The 21,298-nt window shown below is 46.1% G+C and overlaps 1 protein-coding gene across 1 annotated transcript in view; it reads left to right on the top strand.

The window, feature by feature from the left end:
* MYOF (myoferlin) overlaps positions 1-21,298 on the top strand; it is a 147,204-nt gene that overhangs the window by 106,099 nt on the left and 19,807 nt on the right. Inside the window, exons 31-42 of the mRNA XM_029920143.1 lie at positions 1,301-1,378; positions 4,542-4,723; positions 4,817-4,975; positions 5,099-5,197; positions 6,134-6,295; positions 8,184-8,349; positions 11,440-11,516; positions 15,467-15,478; positions 17,016-17,114; positions 18,646-18,771; positions 20,569-20,724; positions 21,193-21,284. Of these exons, the coding sequence (XP_029776003.1) occupies positions 1,301-1,378; positions 4,542-4,723; positions 4,817-4,975; positions 5,099-5,197; positions 6,134-6,295; positions 8,184-8,349; positions 11,440-11,516; positions 15,467-15,478; positions 17,016-17,114; positions 18,646-18,771; positions 20,569-20,724; positions 21,193-21,284 (1,408 nt within the window). The remainder of the gene's footprint in view (positions 1-1,300; positions 1,379-4,541; positions 4,724-4,816; positions 4,976-5,098; positions 5,198-6,133; positions 6,296-8,183; positions 8,350-11,439; positions 11,517-15,466; positions 15,479-17,015; positions 17,115-18,645; positions 18,772-20,568; positions 20,725-21,192; positions 21,285-21,298) is intronic.

Raw genomic sequence — 21,298 nt, 5'->3', positions numbered from 1 at the left:
TCTTCCTTTCCCTTGTGTTCATCTGTTTTGTATCTTAAATTCCTCGTATGAGTGAAGTCATATGCTGTTTGACAGTAAGTTTTAACCATGAATTTGTGCCTTCCGCTGCTATGACTTACCTCTAGAAAATTCTTTGAATCACCAAACATGATTAAAATGTCTTTATGCAAATATAACTTCCATTGTCATCACCTGATGAGAGGATTTTTTTAAGATATAGTTTTAAAAATCGCATCTGGGGTGGAGGGTTGTCAAATCATGGACTTTGACATGGCCTGGACTCATTCTATCTGTTAAACTCCCCAACAGATTATTTTAATTAGAAAAAGAGGTTGGTTGCAATGATAATCTTTAGGCGCTCTGGAATGAGGCAGTCCTACTGTGTGATAATGATAATAGCAGGTGCTTATCTAGGGCTTAGCATGTGCCAGGACTGTGCATATATTAACTTGTTTAATCCTTGTAACATCCTGAGGAGGTAGGTGTGATCCTTGTCCTCACTGTAGAGGTGTAGAAGGATTAAGTGACTTGCCCCAAGTCTTACAGCTTGGAAGCGCTATAGACAAGATCTGTGCACCGAATCGCGGTGCCCTACTCTCTCTCTCAGATCACGTTGGAGGGGGGGAGGGGGAGCATATGCACATTAACATAATAAGGATAAGGAGTATAAAGATTTTGAACTATCAAAGCAACTTTTAGCAGATAATTGTCCCCTAGATCTGGGGCTGAAATAGTATAGAAAGCCCTATTTCTATATCTCCTGGAAACCAAGTTTTCATTTTAAAGGTCTGTAGCCTAAATCCAGCCGGGTATTTTACAACAGGAGTGATGTTCTCCTGTGTGATACACTTGCATTGAGCCTACTATAGTCTTTTTTTTTTAAATGTTTATTTTTGAGAGAGAGAGAGAGAGACAGAGAGACAGAGACGGTGCAAGCAGGGGAAGGGCAGACACACACACACACAGAATCTGAAGAAGGCTCCAGGCTCTGAGCTGTCAGCACAGAGCCTGACAGGAGGCTCGAACTCCCGAACTGCAAGATCATGACCTGAGCTGAAGTCAGATGCTTAATTGACTGAGCCACCCAGGTGCTCCAAGCTTACTATAGTGTTTTTAAAGTTGATTTTACTTTATAGGAAACAGACCTAGTTTGGGAGTGCATGTCATTACCAGTGTATGTGTTCTTTACCCTGGAGAAGTAGATTTGGAATATGTATTATCCCCAAATATTCCAAAAAATTTGGTTTTGTGTTTGTTGTGTCATGTTTGTTGTAAGTAACCTCCATCCTGTTCTTTTCAGGAGTCTACACTTACCATCTGCGCTGCTATATCTATCAAGCCAGAAACCTCATGGCTCTAGACAAGGATAGTTTTTCAGGTAAAGACACAAAAATCTCCGTCGTACATGTTGTTACAATGCAGACTAGCTTCATTCTCCTTTTTGTCAAGTGGATGCTTTTAGTAATGTCTCAGAGAACAACTAAAGGGCTTTAGAGATTAGTTCATTATGTGTGAAGTCAACAGCTCGGTCATTAAATAAATAACCACGGAGCATGTCGAGCACTACTGCTGGGCGCTGGTGATACACAGAAGATACGCGGTCCTTTAATACTAATAATCATTAATTGACGAAGAAAAGCAGCTTCTGCTCTCTGCCTATACACACAGCTATACGTACACATACCCTGCGCTCTTGAGCTGATTGGTAAGTTAAGATCCTTTATACATATTTCTGTAGTTCTCTCAAGTTGACAGATCACAAGTTCACCCATTTGCCTACGACACCAGGCTTGAGGTCGTTTGGAGTCCATCTGGACCTCTCAGCGGCCCCCAGTTCCCAGCAGCACCATACAGCTATGAGACCCGGCTGATTATGTGGCCTTTGACTGGATCTGAGGGGAAGGCTGTGGGCAGGGCCGAGGAAAAGGCTGCTGGGGAGCTTTGCTGCTGGTGGTGGGACTGTGAATAGTTGAGGGGCCGTCTGGGCTACTTGGGAAAGAGTTCTCCTTCAGGACTTGAAGGCAGCAGAGCCTCTATGGAAGCAACTCTTAAAGCAGTTGCTGGACACTCCGGCACGCTCACATCAGTCGTGAGGTGTGTTCCAAGCACTAATGTAACCAACATTTGTGAGTGGTTTCCTTTTGTGACAAATTAGAGCAGATTCAAAGCCATCCCTATAATATGCATCTCCAGATGGGGTCTGAAGACATTTTTAAACATTCACCACCAGAGGGCACTCAGTCATTGAAAGTCAAGGTTAGAATCTCCAAATTCTTGACTAAAGTTTGCTAAAACTCAAGCACAGTCTTTGCAGTTTGAGAGGTAAGATACATGATCAGAGCAGAAACAAAGAGCCCCGTTCATGTGATACCGCAATGCTAAAACTGAAGCAGGGTTTTCGATGATGCAAGAATTTCAGCTTAGATACTAGGCTGCTGCTCAAATAGATCAGCTCCCAGGCTATTGTAGAAGTTTGAAGTTAATCAGTATGGAGGAGAAACAGATTGCTCTTTTTTTCCTTATCTTTTTTCAGCTTTGTTGAAGTATAACCAACAAAGTTGCACATTTAAAGTATACAACGTGATGATTTGATATACAAATACGTGATGGAAGGGTACCCACAATGGGATTAATTAACACATCTGTCACCTCACAGTTACACTTGTGCGTGTGACAGAACACTTACGTTCTCTTCTCTTAGCAAGTTTCAGTTACACAGTACACTGTTGTCAACTAGTCCTCACTTACACATTAGGTCCCCAGGCCTTAGCCACCTTATAACTGATATTTGTACCCTTCTACTAGCCTCTCCCCGTTTCATCCCCCGCCCCACACACACCCAGCCCCTGGCAAGCACCATTCCACTCACGATTTCTATTAATTTGATTTTGGAAGGGCTGTGGGGGGACTTCCACATATAAGTGATACAATGTCGTCTGGCATATTTCACTTAGCATAATGCCCCCCAGGTTCATCCATGGTGTCACAAATGACACCATTTCCTTCTTTTTAAAGGCTGAATTATGGATAGATAGGTAGATACACACACACACACCCCACATTTGCTTTATTCATTCGTCCATCAACGGACACATAGGTTGTTTCCATGCCACAGCTATTGTGCAGTGAACACGAGAGTGCAGAGATCTCTGTGAGATGATTATCTCATTTGCTCTGAATATATGCCCAGAAGTGGGATTGCTGGATCGTGTGGTAACTCTGTCTTTATTTCATGCGGAACTTCCATGCTGCTTCCCACCGTGGCTCTGCCCGTCTACACTTTCACCAACGGTGCACAAGGGCTCCCTTTTCTCCACATCCTCGACAACGCTTGTTAGCTCCCGTCTTTCTGATAAGACATCTAGCAGGAGAGAGAGGTTACTTAGTATCTCACTGTGGCTTTGGTTTGCATTTCCCTGATGATGAAGGACGCTGAGGACCTTTTCATGTGTCTGCTGGCCACTCGTATGTCTTCTTCAGAGAAACGTCTCTTCAGGTCCTCTGCCCGTTTTTTAATTGGGTCATTTGGGGCTTTTGCTGTTTTTTATGAGTTCCTTGCAAATGTCGGATATTAAATCCTTATCAGATACATGGTTCACAGATGTTTTTTTCCCATTTCATGGGTTTTTATTTTGTTGATTGTTTCCTTTGCTGCGCAGAAGCTTTTTAGTTAGATGTAGTTCCACTTGTTTATTTTTGCTTCTGTTGCCTTTGCTTTTTGTGTTAAGCCAAGAAAAAAAAAAACATTGCCAAGACCAATGTCAAAGAGGTTACCCCTTATACATTCTTTTAGGAGTTTTATGAGTTCAGGTCCTGCGTTCAAGTACTTAGTCTATTTTGAGTTGATTTCTGCATATGGTGTAAAACAGGCTCTAGTTTTATCTTCTGCATGTGGCTGTCCAGTTTTCCCAGCAGCCTTTGTCAAAGAGACTATCCTTTCTTCATTGTGCGTTCTTGGTGCCTTAATCAAAAATTAACTCTGTCCTTTCTCCACCATGTATTTTTGGCACCTATACTGAAAATTGATCACATATGCATGCATTTATTTCTGAGTTCTCTATTCTGTTCTATTGATTCATGTGTGTTTCTATGCTACTCCCATACCATTTTGATGTCTACAGTTTTGTAATATAATTTGAAACCAAGAAGTGTGATGCCTCCAGCTTTGTTCTCTTTCGAGATTGCTTTGGCAGTCTGTCTCCCAGGTGACGGTGAGGGCCTGTGACCAGTGCACCTGGAGCAAGAGCATGCAATTGAAATGAGTGTTCCCGGAGCGCTGGACTTCAGCCACTGTTACTGTCATTGTTACTCTCTCCTTCTGTTTTATTTATTTTTATTTTTTTATTTTTTTGAGAAAGAGAAAGTGAGTGGGAGACGGGCCAATGGGGAGGGAGAGAGAGACTCTTAAGTAGGCTCCATGCCCAGCACAGAGCCTGGCACAAGGCTCCATCTCATGAACCATGAGATCATGACCTGAGCCACAATCAAGAGTTGATGCTTAGCCAGCTGAGTGACCAGGTGCCCCTCTCCTTCTGTTTTAGATCCATATGCTCATGTCTCCTTCCTCCATCGAAGCAAAACCACTGAGATCATCCACTCAACTCTGAATCCCACATGGGACCAAACGATTATATTCGATGAAATTGAAATCTATGGGGAGCCCCAGACACTTCTGCAGAACCCACCCAAAGTTGTCATCGAACTATTTGACAATGACCAAGTGGTAGGTAGTCTAGAATTTCTAAGATGGCTTGGGGATGAATGGAGGTCTATAGGGATATTTGTTGGGGGATTTAAGGATTGTTTGTTTCTCTAGGGCAAAGATGAATTTTTAGGACGCAGCTTGTGCTCTCCTCTGGTAAAACTAAACTCAGAAATGGATATCACGCCCAAACTTCTCTGGCACCCTGTAATGAATGGAAACAAAGCCTGTGGGGATGTCCTTGTAACTGCTGAGCTGATTCTGAGGCACAAGGTACTTAGTGGTTCTCACTGACATACTCTTTCATAGCAACTGCTTAAAACCCTTGTTAATAACCCGAGATACCATTTACTTGAAGTAAAGAGAGGCATTAACCTTTTCATGTTTGTTTTACAGGATGGCTCCAACCTTCCCATCCTTCCTTCACAAAGGGCTCCAAATCTATACATGGTCCCCCAAGGGATCAGACCTGTGGTCCAGCTCACTGCCATTGAGGTATGCAGCTCCCTCCATTTTCTCCATCAAGTCAGATGACATGGTGACAGAACTGGAACCTTTCACCTGGGAAGTGAAATCTTGTTACTTATTCTCTTACTGTGTCCAACTTCCTAAAGCATTTGTCCAAAAATCTGAAATATTCATGGACATAGAAGGCTTGTTGAAACAAGAACAGGTCAATTCCAGCATTACTGAGGGAATCTAGGGTTCTCATTTACTAGGATCCAGCAGATTTCTGAGTTTCCCGGATCAACTGGAGAGCTGGGAGAGGGAAGGCAAAGAGCAGCGTGTGTGTGTATGTGTGTGTGTGTGTGTGTGTGTGTGTGTAGAGAGAGAGAGAAAGGGACCCAAGAGAGGACCCAAGGTGGAGAGAGGCATGGAAGTAACAGGAAATGCTGACATACCAGACAACCAGGGCAGACCCAGGCTGATGGAGCTGACTGATAGCTTGATGGCCAGGGTCTGGTCCACTCTCAAGGTCTCTTCCTTGCCATTACCTTGAGATTTCCATTCTCAAGCTGTCTTGGTAAGAGTTCCCAGAGACCAAACAGATGGCTTTAAACAACAGCCCTCATTTTTGAATGCTTACATGTCAGACACTGTGTTAAGAAGTTTACACTTGACCCTGAGAATGAGCCTGTGATAGATAATGCTGTCAGTCCTGTTTGCACAGGAGACGTGGAGAGGTTACTAACTTGCCCAGGTTCACAGCCAGGGTCTGATTCCTGCACTCCTCACTGCTCTGCTTAAGGAAAAGGGCAAAACTGCTTTCTCTGCATGACCTACGGTTTTCCAGAATAAAAGTCATAGAGATTTTAGGCAAATCTGTACAAGTCAACCTTAAAGAATTTATCAGTTATTAAGAAAGAAATTTTCCATTGAATATTATTTCTAATATACAGGGTTTTCCTTCCTCTTTTATTGTTTTCTTAGATTCTTGCTTGGGGCTTAAGAAATATGAAGAACTACCAGATGGCTTCTATCACATCGCCCAGCCTCATTGTGGAGTGCGGAGGGGAAAGAGTAGAGTCAGTGGTGATCAAAAACCTTAAGAAGACCCCCAACTTCCCGAGTTCTGTTCTCTTCATGAAAGTGGTACAGTATCAGGACTGTCATGGCCCATGGGTGTTGCGTACCTGAGTTTTATCTGCAACATGGATACATATGTGGGGGAAGGTACATATATATATATATTCACACCCCACCCACACCCCAAGAAAGTTTATATATTTCAAAACCCTGACAGCAAATAGAAAAACCTCGCCTTGGATTCAGCTTGCCAGTGACTTTTGTCCCTTAGACTCTCATACTGTAGTGATGGTTTCTTGAAACTTTAGACGTCCCCAGTGATACAGAAATAGTTATGAGAAATACTTGCGTATTTCCCGGATAAGCTTCTCATCTGTTCAGCTACCAGGTTTGGGTCAGTCCCCTGAGGGCAGAATATCAGTAACCCTCAGTCCTGCCCTCGCCGGTGTGCACGGACAGGAAGCCTCCAGATAAGGACTGACTGGCTGGGGAGGGCAGGTGTGGAGCCCATGGGGGGGGGAGTGGGGGGAGGCATGCCCTAACAGCCCGGGACTGCGCCCCTTCTCCAGGTGCCTCTGGAAGGCACCCACCTTGCTCCAATGGTCGTTAGGAATGGGACAGTGTCAGATCTGGTTCACGGTCCTCCATCGTAGACCCTGTAGGACTTCGGAACAAGAGGTCACCCAGTCCTCCCACTTTTAAAGCAGTTAAATCCTTAGTTTTTTAAGGAGAAAAATCTCTCTCTTACTGTACTATATCAAAGAGATAAAATCACTTCATTTCCTTGGCTTTACTGGAGTAGAAAGGCCAGGACCTTCGCATTCCTTCTCTTTCCCTAGTCATTTGGTGTAACACACCATTCTCAAACTCTAGGGTCCTGTGATTTAACTTAGGCTTTTACAGATGAAGAAACCGAAGCCTAGAGAGGGGGACACCTTCTCCAGGTCCTGCAAGTGAGTGTCAGGCCACACCTTCTGTGCTGCCGTGGTTTTGTCGAGAGCGGACAGCCCCCGATCTGGGAGCTAGAGCTGGTCCTACTCCCTGTGTGTAGTCTGTGCTCTCGCTGCAGGGCAGGGAGTTTGCACTCCTAAAACACCCACTGTAGCGGAAACCCAGAAGGTAAGTAGTTGACACCAAGGACCCAGTGGGCAAGTAGGCAGCCAGATTTTGGACTTAGGTTCCTCCAGCTCCAAAGCCCGTGCTCCTCCCCCTGCAATGTGCCGATGGAGTGCCAGAATCCCAAAGTGATCACCCTGGGGCCACTCCACCCATTCTTGCCCACTCCCCGGCCCCTCCCCGAACCCCCCAAGTTCTAGTCTGAATCTAGTCTCAGCAGGAGTGAGAAAAGTCAGCCCCAACCTCAACTCCTTTGCAAGGCCAGAGGTGGAAATGTATCTGAACCACGTACTGGGCAGATCATGAGACCAGCCCATAACTCCCTAATCAGGCAATGTCACCGAGGCCACCCAATTCCACGTGGAAGAACAGAAGGAATCTCGGGGAAATGAGCATTCCATTTGGACACTGAACATCCAAGACTAAAAGATTCCCCAGCCACAGTTACTTCTCTTGGAGATTCAGTGTTACTTCTAAATATGCTAACTAAATGCTGAGTCCGCATCCTGTTACTGGGCCCTACCACCCTATTCGAAGCAGTTCGCCTACACCAGTTAAACAACTTCCTATAACTGAGGAGGTAACTGGGGCTTTGGAAAGTAGTCTGAGGCCAGGCGGCTCCTGGTAGCGGAGCCAGAATTTGACCCAGGCAGTGTGGCTCCAAAGCTCCTGCCCTGAAGCACTGTGCTGCTTGCTTAGCACCCAAATTCCTGAACTACTTAGACACTGCGAGTCCCTGGGGCTCCCTCAAATGGGCAGAGTCTGAGTTGGTCCCTTTGGGGGAGTTTACTGGGACGGTGTCGCACAGAGAAGTGACGCCCCCCTCCGTGATCCCCAGTTCTTGCCCAAGGAGGAACTGTACATGCCCCCGCTGGTGATCAAGGTCATCGACCACCGGCAGTTCGGGCGGAAGCCAGTTGTTGGGCAGTGCACCATCGACCGCCTGGAACGCTTCCGCTGCGACCCTTATGCAGGAAAGGAGGATCTTGTGCCACAGCTAAAAGGTAAAATGCCCGTCTGTAAATATCATTTTGGGTTTTTCATGTGAGATCTGATTTCATCAGATTTACAAACCTCCTCAAGATAAAAAAAAAATATTCATGCAGATGAGGAACTCGTTTGATTTACAGTGGGCTATGTAACTCTCCCAAGGTGGTATAGTCAGTAGGTGGTAAAGCTGGATTTCAATTCCCACCTTGTTTTGGGGGTGGGGGAGGGGCATCCAGTGCCTAAACTGTTACCTTCTGAAGTAGCCTGCCCCTGGCTGAACATAAGCTGTCCTTCAGGAAATGTTAAGTGCTCTGCAGAGTTTTCATGTGGTCAAGCAGAGAAGACAGACAAGACAATGAGCAGTTGCAGTCCAGTGTGATCGGTGCTTTGAATAAGGAGCTCAGCGGTCCCCTCCAGAGCAGTGAAGCAGGGGGAGGATTTTTCTTTTGAATTGCCTTCCATCTGTTGTCCTCATGAACGCATCCCGTTATTGTGATGTAATTTGAAAGGTGTTATTTCTTTGTCATCCATGGAGGAGAAACTGGTATTTGCCTGCCGTAGGTCATAAGATTCGTAGGTAAATGACAGAGCAGGGCATAATGCTTACCTTAGGGCTCCAAATAAATAATAGCCAGTGAATAGCATTTTGCTGCTGCCCATTCAATAATGACTTGTTTTTAGCTTGTTGGGATCTGGAGAGTGGGTCACCATAGTGAACAAAGTCCCGGGCCCCGGCTTCATGAGATCAGACGCCATGGGGAGCGGGCACACATTCATTCCACTGATCGCCAGTGCCTCAAGACTGAAGCAGATGTCTTCTGTTTAAGCAGCTGTCCTGCTAACCTGTTCTGTTTAATCTTCCAGAAGGTTTGGTACTGATTTGACAGAGCATCTGAAACTCCTCTGTTCTGTGGGTCTGAGCATCCTGTGAGCCCTCAGAGAAAGAGGAAAAACTAAAATCCACAATCACATGTGGGCAAAAAACAAACCTACATGAGTTTATCCAGAAATTTCCCATGCAAAGCATTTTGTGTTGAATCGATAGTACCTAAACTAGCAACATTTTTTATAGCAACAAGAATTGTGACTGCAGCGTTGTTTAATCTGGGGTCACTCGATAGAGAGAAACCATGATCTTGGCATTGTCCCTGCTACTCCCATGAGACAAAGTCCTTTGATCCAAATACAGGAAATCACAAATTCGGCGACCTTTCTCTGGCCTCTGAGTGTGGACTTGTAGGTGTCTTTTAGGGGAGGGAGGGTCTCGGGCAGAGGTCTGCTGGTTAGTGAGTGACTGCATGGAATTAATGTGAAGTGTGGTCAGGGTTTCCGAGAACTCTTCAAAGAGGAAAATCCTTAAGGAGTATGCGGTGAGCAGAGCATAATGTTCCCAAGACCAGAATCTATTATCTTAGATCAATCTGGTAGTTTATTAAAACCAATAATAGTGTAAGAGTTGAGGCCTGTAATTGGCTGGCCGCGTGCCAGAAGCACACAGGTGAGGTCTCCTCCTGTCCTTGAGGCTTCGTTTACAGGAGGCCGGTAGAGCGGAGAACTGGTGTGACGGAGCTGGCATACAGCTGGGCTCCCACGCACACCGGCTGTCGCATGCTGTGCTGTGGCTGCAGGAGTTTTGGGGGGAGCCTCTGGGAAACGTAGAGGCTGCTGGTGGGGATGGGGGGCTCCGTGGATATAGAAAGAGCTAGCAGAGCAAGTGGAGTCTCGTGGATGTTCAGCAGATGTCCCCCTCCCTGTCTCCCCAGTGACCCCTCATCCGTTCCCACTCTGTCCTGGGCTCCGGCTTGTTAAAACACGAGCTCTGGGGTCAGACTGCCGCAGGTCGTCTGCTTCCACTTCCTACTGACTGCTTAACCGGAAGCGAGTAACTTGCATTCTCTTAGCCTCAATTTGTTTTTTAATCTTTATAATGGGGATAATGGTGCATATTCTACAGGATTATTGAGGGATTAAATGAGATAAAGTATGTAATGCTTAGCTCATTCCCTGGCATGTGGTATGTACCTAAATATGTGTCTTCCCTCCCTTGCTTTTGGTCCTACATGGGTGGGTTAAACAGAAAATTCTTTAGGCTTAGCAGTTCGTTCTGTCTGGGTGCTGGCCTCCCTTTGAATGTCTGACTGCCCAGTACCATCTTGCATAAAGGGTAGACATACCTCTCACCCACACGCATGCCCCAGGCTGAGGCTTTGGTGGAACCAAACCTGGTGAGCCCAGGAGCTACCCCTGAGCCCCGCACTAATCCTAAAATCCGGAGCCACAAATACAGTTGATCCTTGAACAACACAGGGGTTAGGGGCACTGACCTCCATGCAGTCAGAAAGCCGTGTACAACTTGGACTCCCCTACAGCTTAACTACGATAGCTTCCTGTTGACCAGAAGCCTTAAATATCAGTAACATAAACAGTCCATTAACACATTTTTTGGTATGTTGTATATTTTACATACTGGATTCTTACAATAAAGCTAGCTAGAGAGAAGAAGACACTAAGAAAATCATAAGGAAAAGAAAATGTATTTACAGTACCATACTGTATTGAAAAAAATCCACATATACGTGGACCTACACTGTTCAAACCCACGTTGTTCAAGGTCAGCCGCATTCTGGGGACCGCATGAAGCCAGGGTGACACCTTCCCTGTGCTCGCACTCTGGAGCCGGAGCTGAATGAGCCGGCTGCAACCTCAGGCCGGCGATGCGCACCTCTTTGACCGCTTTGCTTTGGTGTGTCTTGGGGACGGATGCCAAGAAACTCAAGCTCTTTCAGATGCGGGCTTCCTTTTCCACTCATGTCCTCTAAAGACAGGTCTGGAAACAACTAAACCATTCTTTTTTGAGCACTTCCTGTGTACAGGCACGGGGCTAATTTTCCAAGACGAGGAAAAAAAATGTCTAAACCTATGTCACGTTTTGGGGAAAGTGATGAGTTACTGGGTCTCCTCCATTCAGGATGGTCCTCTCCACTCAGTGAGTCCTACCCATGAGTAAATTCTTTTCCACTGCGGCTGCTGAACTTGAACTTGAACTAGAATGTTCAGTATGCTTTTTTCTAAGTATCTTAGGTGAGCCGTTGTTTGTCTTGCAGCCTCCCTTCTGTCTACCTCACCCTGCCGGGACGTTGTTATCGAAATAGAAGACACCAAACCATTACTGGCTTCTAAGGTAGGCTTCAGAGCTGATCCTCGGATGGTGTCAGCTTTATTTTCCAGGTGCCTAGGCATTGGGCAAATTCAGTCAAATGACCATTCAATGGAATTAAAATAATAATAACCGAACCGACTTATGGAGGTACAACAAAGAATCTGTGTCTCGCACTCATCGGTTGTTAAATGGCATTGTGTAGATTAGTGTCCTCTACCCTGGGTCAGCCCGGATACTTAAAATAATACCCAGGACCAGGCCCCACCCTCCAAGAGGAAGAGAGACCTAGTAGACATCAGTATGTTCAAAAATCTAAGTGATTCTAATGTGCAGGCAGGTCTGAGAACCATTGGTGTGAACAATCTGATACTCTTTGCTAGAAAGAGAAGTTTCAGGAAACAGTTTGTGGCAGTGAGCATTCAGAAGTTGTTTTCCCTACATGAAGCAGAGGTGTCATGGATTTTTAATGACCCTATTTGCCCATGTGTGGGGCATCTTTGATTGTTATATTCACTGTGGTTTTGAGGTGAAGAAATCTGTGGAAATGCTCATTCAGGACCCTATTTTAGATCCAGTCCAGCCAATTCTACAAGAAGGAAAGGGGGCTGGGGGTGGGGAGAGGGAAAGAAAGGTCTCAGTCCAGAAAAAACAAAACATCAAATATCTCCCTGTTTGTGTTGGCATTTAGGATGGACTTTCACAGCGTGTTTTAATGTGCAGACTGGCCCCAAAATGCACATGATTGCACTTTAATATGTTATGTCCATAAACAGTGCCTTTAAAAAATTCACTTCCTTCCCACTTCATTAAGCTTACTGACAACTGGACCACATGAAATGCGGCCTCCACAGTCAGCTCTGTGTCGCAGGGCATTTGATTCTGTTCCCTGGGAATCCTCCACAGTCACACATGACAACATCAAATTCGGGAAACTACCGCATTCACTTTGCAAATGACCTCAGACATTCCCAAACAGTGGTGGCCTAGGGAGAAATTAAGTATATGCAAACCGAGGAACCCTGACACACATTTTCACAACGGCCCTGGAAAAAGGCAGTTTTAGGTCCTGTTCTGTAACCTGTCTCCAGTTTTCTTCTCATCGCCAAACAGTTCGTATTCGTGCCTGCTGTGTCCTCAGTAGCCCTACATGTGAGGAATCAAGAAGAATAAGACCAATCTTTGCCGATGTTGTCACTCATTTCCTAACAGTAGGTGACCGATGACTGGGCTACTGGAGCAGCGCACAGTGAAAGGTTAGCTTACATCATAGAATCTGAGCTGCACCCGAACAGGATCGGAGGTGGTAGTACCGGAACTGCCATCGCTCAGTAATTCCCCTTGATCTGAGGTTTCGCTTTCCCTGCAGTCAACTGCAGCCCCAAAATACACGGTCCCCCTTATGACAAATTGTCAGAAGGGCAGTAGTCGCCTGACGCTGTGTCACAGTGCCTGAGTCATTCACCTCACTCATCTCACATCATCAGAAGAAGGGTGAATTCAGGACAGTAAGATATTTTGAAAGAGAGACCATAGCCGCAGAACTTATTACAGTATATTGTTGTAGTTCTATATTATTAGTTATTATTGATCTCTTACTGTGCCTGATTTATACATTAAACTTTATCCTAGGTGTGTGTATAGGACAAAGCATAGTATGTATAAGGCTCAATACTCCTCACACTTGGAGGCATCCACTAAAGGTCTTGAGACGTGTGCCCCGCGGATAAGGGGGGACTACTATAATGTACGTGACTTTCATCAGCTTGCTCTGCTATCACCTAGCTGAGGCACACTGTTGATAAGAAAGGCTGGTTGGAATCGCCCCTAAAAAAACCGATTCCACCCGTTCATCAGGAAAGACAATACACATCTATGCAAAGTCAAATGAATGAAGTTGAGCTTTGGAAGAGCAAATAATAACTTGCTTGCTGATGTCCTGTGTTACATGTACATGATGTGCGTGCATTACATGTACATGCGATATGTGTGTCATGTACGTCTGTTACCACTAATCTGGGTAAATTGAGAGAGTGAGTCAAAAGTAGCTGTTGTTGATGGAGCTGGAGGCTAGGGCTTTGGGTGGCCGTCCTGTGCTCGCAGAAACTCACACCGTTACCCTGTGTGATCTCTGGGAGTTCCTTTTTTTTAAATTTTATTTTAATGTTTATTTATTTTTGAGAGAGAGACAGGGGTGGGGCACAGAGAGAAAGGGAGACACAGAATCTGAAGCAGGCTCCAGGCTCTGAGCTGTCAACAGAGAACCTGACAGGGGGCTTGAACTCACGGACCACCAGATCATGACCTGAGCCTAAGTCAGATGCTTAACCGACTGAGCCATCCAGATGCCCCCCATCTCTGGGAGTTCTTAAATGGGCTCAGCATTACCACAAGAAAGGTGGTACCTGGGGCAAACTGGTAAGTGCTAGCCAGATAACATGGGCATTCCTACATGGCCATTTCAACAATTACCTTCCAATTCCAGTGCTTAAGCAGTATGTCAACAGCACTCAGCAAAATGGCTTCTCCAACGACAGTGCATGTATGTATGATAAGAAAATGCATGAAGCTGCTTGGGACCATGGGGACTTGGTCTAAAGACTTGAATTCTCCTTTCAGATTCTTTCTAATACTAGATTTTGGAGTGAAAGGCGATCTTTAAAGGAATGTGATGACTGTCAGCCAGGGAGACTCTTGGCGTGCAGATGCCCTACAGCAAGCTCCGTGAGATGCTCCCGTTCCTTTTCTGCATGAACTCCTGAGCACACGGGTGGGAATCAATTCTCCCGTGTTTATCCTTTTAAAATCAGAAATTTGAGTCATGCTTTTTAAACCATGAACTATTCTCTTCTTGGAAATGATTTCAAATAGTTAAAAATAGATGTGAAAAAACAGACTTTAAAAATCTTTTTTAAAAAATTCAGGAACCATTCAGAATGTGAATGTACTTTTGGCATAAAGTTCCTCTCTCCAAAATCTCAATCTGGCTGCGATTTAACCTTTAATCCTGCTTTCTTGTGAATCTAACATAAGGAACGGTTACATCTGTCTGTCTTTGCCTCTCTTGGCAATGCTGTGTACTGAATTAACGCCCATCAGAAAACACCCAGGGGCACTTAACAGCGGAAGCCCTGTGGCCACCTCAGGCAACAGCTGCAGGGAGGGCCAGTAAGGAGGAGCTGCTGTCTCCTCACAGGAGAAATGAACTTGAAGACAGAATTTCAGGAAAGGGGTCCGATAGCAGTTGCTCAGACTGCCCCTGAAGGTGAACTTGGGTGACGACCAGCAGGCACCGAGAGAAAACTCGAGCCCGGCATCCTAGCTCACCATTCTCTCATCTCATGGATGCACCCTGAGGTCAAGGGCAGACCCTCCATGCAGAAGCTCAGACGGAAGCATCTGACCATGAGAAACTTGACATCTTAGAGCAGCGCTGATGGATCTGTATTTGGTGCTATAACAGAGACACAGGGAAAACACAAGGAAAAGCAGCTGCATGATGATGTTGCAGCCATGCTAGACATGATTTTCCCATGACAGGAGTTTTTGAAGGGATAAGAATTAGGCCAAGTTGGAGAATACTCTAGAAGCTAAATGAAATGGAAAGGTTCGGGCAGACAGGTGAGCGGCGCACTAGCATGCACCCGCATCCCTCCCATCGCGTGCCCGCTGTGCTGGCAGACAGACTGCCTAGCTCTGGAGAACGTGGGTGTGAGTGGCCACCTCCAACCCTTCCGTTTTAATACTGTTTGTAACTCATGTGCATGTTTTCAGAGAAGAAACCAGCAAGGTGTGTTTAGCTATGAGATCATCTTGAATACTTTCAATAATCATCAAAATGTTGATTCTCTAAAGCATGCATGAAAATTAATTTCTCCTCCTCTCTTTCTCTTTCAACCTGATGCTCACTGGTCTCCACATCTGTGTGACCTGACACGGTTTGCCCTCTTCCCGTGCATGTATGTGATACGCAGCTGACAGAAAAGGTAACTATTATACACACTTTGCTAGATTTAAGATTCATTTTAGATTTTCTGCCTATAGCTGAAGTTTCCTATGTAAGGAAACTTTTTTTAAATCCAGGCTTAGTTTACTGACTATAAAAGGGAAATAATTCTGTAGTGTGTGTGTGTGTGTGTGTGTGTGTATACCGTACACAGAAAGGAAATCGTTTTTTCGAATGTTCCTTCCCTGCCCCCTACCCATACTGAGTAAGAGTCTATGTTACAGGTGACACTGTTTTTTTCTCCCACAGCAAGACCATGCTTTCCCAGGTATATTAAAATAAGCAATGAGTGGGTCTGATGACACTCTATTCTAGGTAAAAACTTGAGTGGAACTTATAGCAGTCTTTTATAAACTATAGACTTGTGCAGTTTTAAAGTGTTTTACAAGTGACTCTGATTTGCTGTCCCCTCTACCCAACCAAGATCCACCGTCTAAACCAGAAGCTCTGAACACTGACCCCAATCGCCTGTGGAATTTAAGAAAGCATTCCCGAAGGCCCAGGACTCCCCCAGGCTGATTGAATTAGAAACTCCAAGGATAGGCTGGGAGCCACTAGTCTAAATGACCCATAATGCCTCCTTACTGTGTTTCACATTTGATCACTTTTAAAGCTCTTGCTCCTAATGATCTTATTTGATTTCCAAAACAACTCTCTGAAGTAGATGGACACAGGTAATGTTCTTATCCCACTCGGTGGGTGAAGAAATCGATGCTCAGAGATGTTGGACAACTTGCCCAAGCCGATGTGGCTTGTAATGTGAGAGTGTGGCGTATAACGTAAAGGGTAGGACTTGAATTAGAACCAGTTTTTCCACCTCCCAGCTTAGCTTCATTTGATAATGCACTGCTGGCTATAAGGACTAAAGAAATGAAATAGTAGAAAACACATAAGGGAAGTTTTATCTAGTTAATTTGTGTGTATATATATATACACACACACACATACACACATCAAGTCAACAGGCTAAAAAAGTAAAATCAGACTAATGAATGCATGGTGTCTATAGGCTATAAGAAATCATCTGGGCTCCTGGGAGGCTCAGTTCGTTGGTTGAGCATCTAACTCCTGATTTTGACTGGGTCATTCATGATCCCAGGGTTGTGGGATCCAGCCCCATGTCGGGCTTTGTGCTGAGCATGAAACCTGCTTGAAATTTTCTCTCTCCCTCTCCCCCTGCCCCTCTCCCCTACTCATGTTCTCTCTCTCTCTCTCTCTGTCTCAAATTAAAAGAAAATGAAACATTTTTTAGAAAAGAAAGAATCTATTATAGCTGTGGGCATTAGGGCCAAACAGATACCACTGGCCACCAAGGATGGTCATTTCACCTGTAGCTTCTGGGGAGAAGAATCGTGAACGCTGAATCCCTTGTACATGTAAACAAAAAATCCTATAATCTCGTCCATTTCAGGTTCAGAAGTACCTATTTCTCTTACCTGTTACATACGGGCTTTCCTGCACTGATTGGAAATCCATGTCAATACTAAAGATTTTTCCACTTTTATGTCTTTCATTAGGAGGAAGAAATCGTTGACTGGTGGAGCAAGTTTTATGCTTCCATGGGGGAACATGAAAAATGTGGACAATATGTCCAGAAAGGCTATTCCAAACTCAAGGTACCCGGGCCTGTGCTGCTGTGGGCGAGGGACTGGCATCCATTGCAACTGACCATGGGCAGAGCTAAGAAGAAGACCCAAAGGGGTGATGGGGAGGGGCCAGGAGCACCTCAGGCTTCCTGGGCAGTCCTCTTGCAATGGGCTTTGGCTTTGCCAAGATTCCAGGAGCTTGAGGACAGCTGTTGATTTATGGTTATATGACTGCCATTTTGGGGCTTGGGGGCATGTGATAGAGGGTTGGGAATGGGTTGCCACCACACTAATATGCCAACAATTATCCAGTTTAACCAAAGGAACCCTAAAAGCATGCTCTTACAGAACAGCATGAAAGGTCAACATGCCTGTCCTCCAAACAGGCATCCATTTCACTAGCTGAAAAGTCGATTCTGTTACATGGGTGTGACATATCATCACATCCATGGACACGTGTGTCCAGGAGGAAGGTGAACTGTTGAGCTAGGCATATCTCACTATCTGTGATCTCCTGGTTTAATGTTTTGAGTTTCCAGTTCTTGATTCTGTGTTTCAGGCTATAATTTATGCGCTTAAGGAGAAGCAAATGCTAAAGTTTTCAGAACACTGCATAGGAGAAGAAAAAAAAAAAACTTTAAAATGAGACCTGTCTAGCCATTAAAATGATTTTCCCCATCAAAGTAGAAAAACTCCACATATTTTCACCTTATCATCACATCTCAAGTGCAGCTCAAGAAACACCAGCATATGTAAAGAACCGCTAATTTAGAAAAATGATCAAACTGGTCCAGTAGATCAGTCCCAAAACCACCCTCTCTGCCCCCCTCCCTCCTTCCTTCCTTCCCTCCTCTCATTCTTGTTCCTCTTCTCCAGTTTTGTTATGGAGGTACAATTTACATACAATAAAGGAATCCATTCAATGGGTTGTGATATTTGTATACATTTGGGTAAACCTCCCCCCCAAATATGGCAGAGAGCATTTCCATCACCACAGAGGACGGTCCACCTCTTCCAGCCAAGTACCCACCATGTCCCGTCCCTCTTGGAGACCGCTGACCTGGTTTATCACCATAGATTGCTTTTGTCTATTTTTACACTTCATATAAATGTGCTCCTACCGTATGTATTTTGTGTGTCTGGCTTTTTTAGCCCAACACATTGTTTTGAGGCCCATCACGCCATCCTGTGTGTCAGGACTCTGTCCCTTCCTACTGCGGGGCGGTAGTTCATTGTACAGATATACTGCGGTTTATGTATCCATTCTCCTGAGGATGAAGCTGCTTTAGAAGTTCTTGTATCGTGTGGACATGTTTTCATTTTTCTTAACAAACACTTGGGAATGCAGTCTCTGTATCATAGAGTCACTGGGTATTTAAGTCAATAAGAAACTGCTGGATGTTTTCCCCAAGTGGTTGCGCTGTTCTGCGTCCCTGCCAGCACGGTGAGGGGTCCGTCCCTCCATCCACATCCTCATGCCCGCATGGCATTGCCAGTCTTTTTGATTTTAGACCCCACCTGTATGTTATTGAGAAATTAAGAATCTGTTGCTGGTTTTCAGGTATATGATTGTGAACTGGAGGAGGTAACAGAATTTGGAGGCCTGACAGACTTTTCGGATACTTTCAAACTGTATCGAGGCAAATCAGATGAAAATGAAGATCCTTCTGTCGTGGGAGAGTTTAAGGTGAGCAGCGTGTGTTTTGGTTCTGTTTCAAATCCACCTTTAATTTCTTTAGAGACCAAGGGTAAAGGACAGCCAGCCACTGGGGCAGGGACGTGTCCTCTGGCATCTGCAGGATGCTACAGGTGATGACAAGGAAATGGGACATGGCGTGGGGGCCAGAAGTCTCAAAGCTGTTCTCATAGGTTTCTTTCATCCTGCCCATGCGATCCAAGCTTGAGTCCTGCAGACTGAGCATCGCCAAGACCTCATTTCTGCTCCCTGCCCCCACTGCCTCCCCCCGCCTTCCAACAGGACCACCAGGCAACTTCCTGGCCTTTCTGCCCTGCTTCATTCAGTCCATTCCCCATGCAGCTGCTCTGATCCTGTTCCTTGACTCCTGAAAGATGTCAGGTTTCCATGGCGGCTCAAGTCCCAAATCCTCCCTAAGGCGGAGCTGGCCTTCCACAAGCTCCTGGCAGCACCCTCGCCGGTGCCCTGCTGCTCCAAGACCTCTCCCAGCCCCCCCCCACCACACACACACCTTGTCCACTCACAACTCGGAGCCTCGGGGACAGGCTCTTCTGCCTTCCCTCTTTGTGGCCTGACAAACTCCTACTCATCCTTTTCAAGGCCAGCTCAAGTGTCACATTCTTTGTGAAGTGTTCCCTGGTGGCTTTGACAGAGTGACTCACTCCTGCTCTGGGATCCCACAGGTCTGGTTCCCGCCACCATTAAAGCACCTTTCACACTGGAAGGCTTTCGTGAGGGCCCCTCCCTCAACCACAGCCCGCAAGTCCCAGGCATCTGTGCTACTACTTCCCCATCCTTTCCAAGGGCAGACATTACTAATCGATCAGAGCCCCATGCTCTACCTAACCTACCCCCGTTCTCAGCATCCTTCTCACTGCGGCTTCCCGGCAAGTATGAGAGAAGCCCTGAGAATCAGACCTAACAGCCCTGTGCCAGACTGGGGTCCCTGAGTTCACTTTCTGGGTCCCTAATGCCTGGCACATAGTAGGAGGCGCTTAGTACTTCACACTGCTTTGCTGGGTGAGTGTGGCTGGAACTAAGACCCACATGTTCAGAATCCAACTTGAGGGCTTTCATTTGTACTTAATTAAGCTCATTTCAGGATAAGGTGTACGGCCTTCAAGCTGGCCCAATGGCTCGCTCAGTCAAAAAACATTCACAGTACCCCTGAGCCATGCCCACCCTGTGTCAAGTCTTAGAGATGGCAATGAACAAGACCCAGTTCCCACCCTCAGGAAGCTCCCAGTCTCATGAAGAATGTAGACAATAAGTAGACAAGCACAGTGCTGCAGCAGGGGTGAGTGCAGAAGACCCATCCAAGCCAGAGGCAAGCAGGGAGGCTTCCTGGAAGAAGTGATACTTTTTAGTTGAGACCTGAAAGATGAACAAGAGTTTGCCTGAGGGGTGGGAGGGGGCTCTACAGGGGTGACACCAGAAAAGGGAAATCACCTTTAGCACTTTACTGGGCTTAAAAAATAATCACTTTTATTCCTGGCTTCAAAATATATTCAGGGTTTCACCCCTCACCACCTCCTTTGCTACCATACTGGTCCAGCTTTTGCCTCGATTTGTGCCTGGTCTTCCTGCTTCTGCCCTGCCCTTTCTTCTCCCCTGTAATTAGTTAAATACTTAATCGTCATTTTACCTTCCCTGTGCACGCTGTAATAGACGTTCCTTTCACAAAAGGCAGCCCCTGTGGCCGCCCCGGAATGTACGTGGCCGGTGGGGCAGGAGCCCTCTGCCCAGGTCACCACGGGCCCTGTGAGGACATCTGTGTCTCTGTCTCAGGGCTCCTTCAGAATCTACTCCCTGTCGGATGACCCCAGCGTGCCGGCCCCTCCCAGGCAGTTTCGGGAATTACCTGACAGCGTCCCACAGGAATGCACGGTTAGGATTTACATTGTTCGAGGCTTAGAGCTCCAGCCCCAAGACAACAATGGCCTGGTAAGAGTGTGGGCGTGGGGCCTTCTCCTGTAGCGAGATAATTACAGTCATCAGCCGCAGTAATTGTCATGTTCTTTCTCTTGGGCGTCTGTTATCTCACTGGGGGAAAGATACTCTATCCAAACAGTGTATTCAGGAGGATTGTCCCGATGGGGATTTATCTGAAAGCCTGAAGGGGCTTTGGATCCTCTGGTTCATGCTTCTCATTTTACAAATGTGACCTCGAGGAGATTTGCGCGGTGCCTCCTCCCTGCCGGCGCCTCTCCACCCCACGCCTCTCCGCGGGCGGCCGGCGCTGTGCCGCGTGAAGGGACCCATGGCTCAGCCCTCAGCTGAGGCGCGGGCACCGCAGACACCACCTTTTCGTCCGTGTGGGAGCGAGTGTGGAGGCTACTGAGCCCGCCCCAGAAACGGCCTTGAACTTGCATCCTACGGTGACACAGCATGCCATCTGTTTTGTCCCCACAGTGTGACCCTTACATAAAAATAACACTGGGCAAAAAAGTCATTGAAGATCGAGACAACTACATCCCCAACACCCTCAACCCGGTCTTTGGCAGGTAATGAACATTTC

The sequence above is a fragment of the Suricata suricatta genome, chromosome 2, assembly GCF_006229205.1.
Source record: "Suricata suricatta isolate VVHF042 chromosome 2, meerkat_22Aug2017_6uvM2_HiC, whole genome shotgun sequence".
Lineage (NCBI taxonomy): Eukaryota > Metazoa > Chordata > Mammalia > Carnivora > Herpestidae > Suricata > Suricata suricatta.
This window is presented reverse-complemented; position numbering and strand designations above follow the sequence as displayed.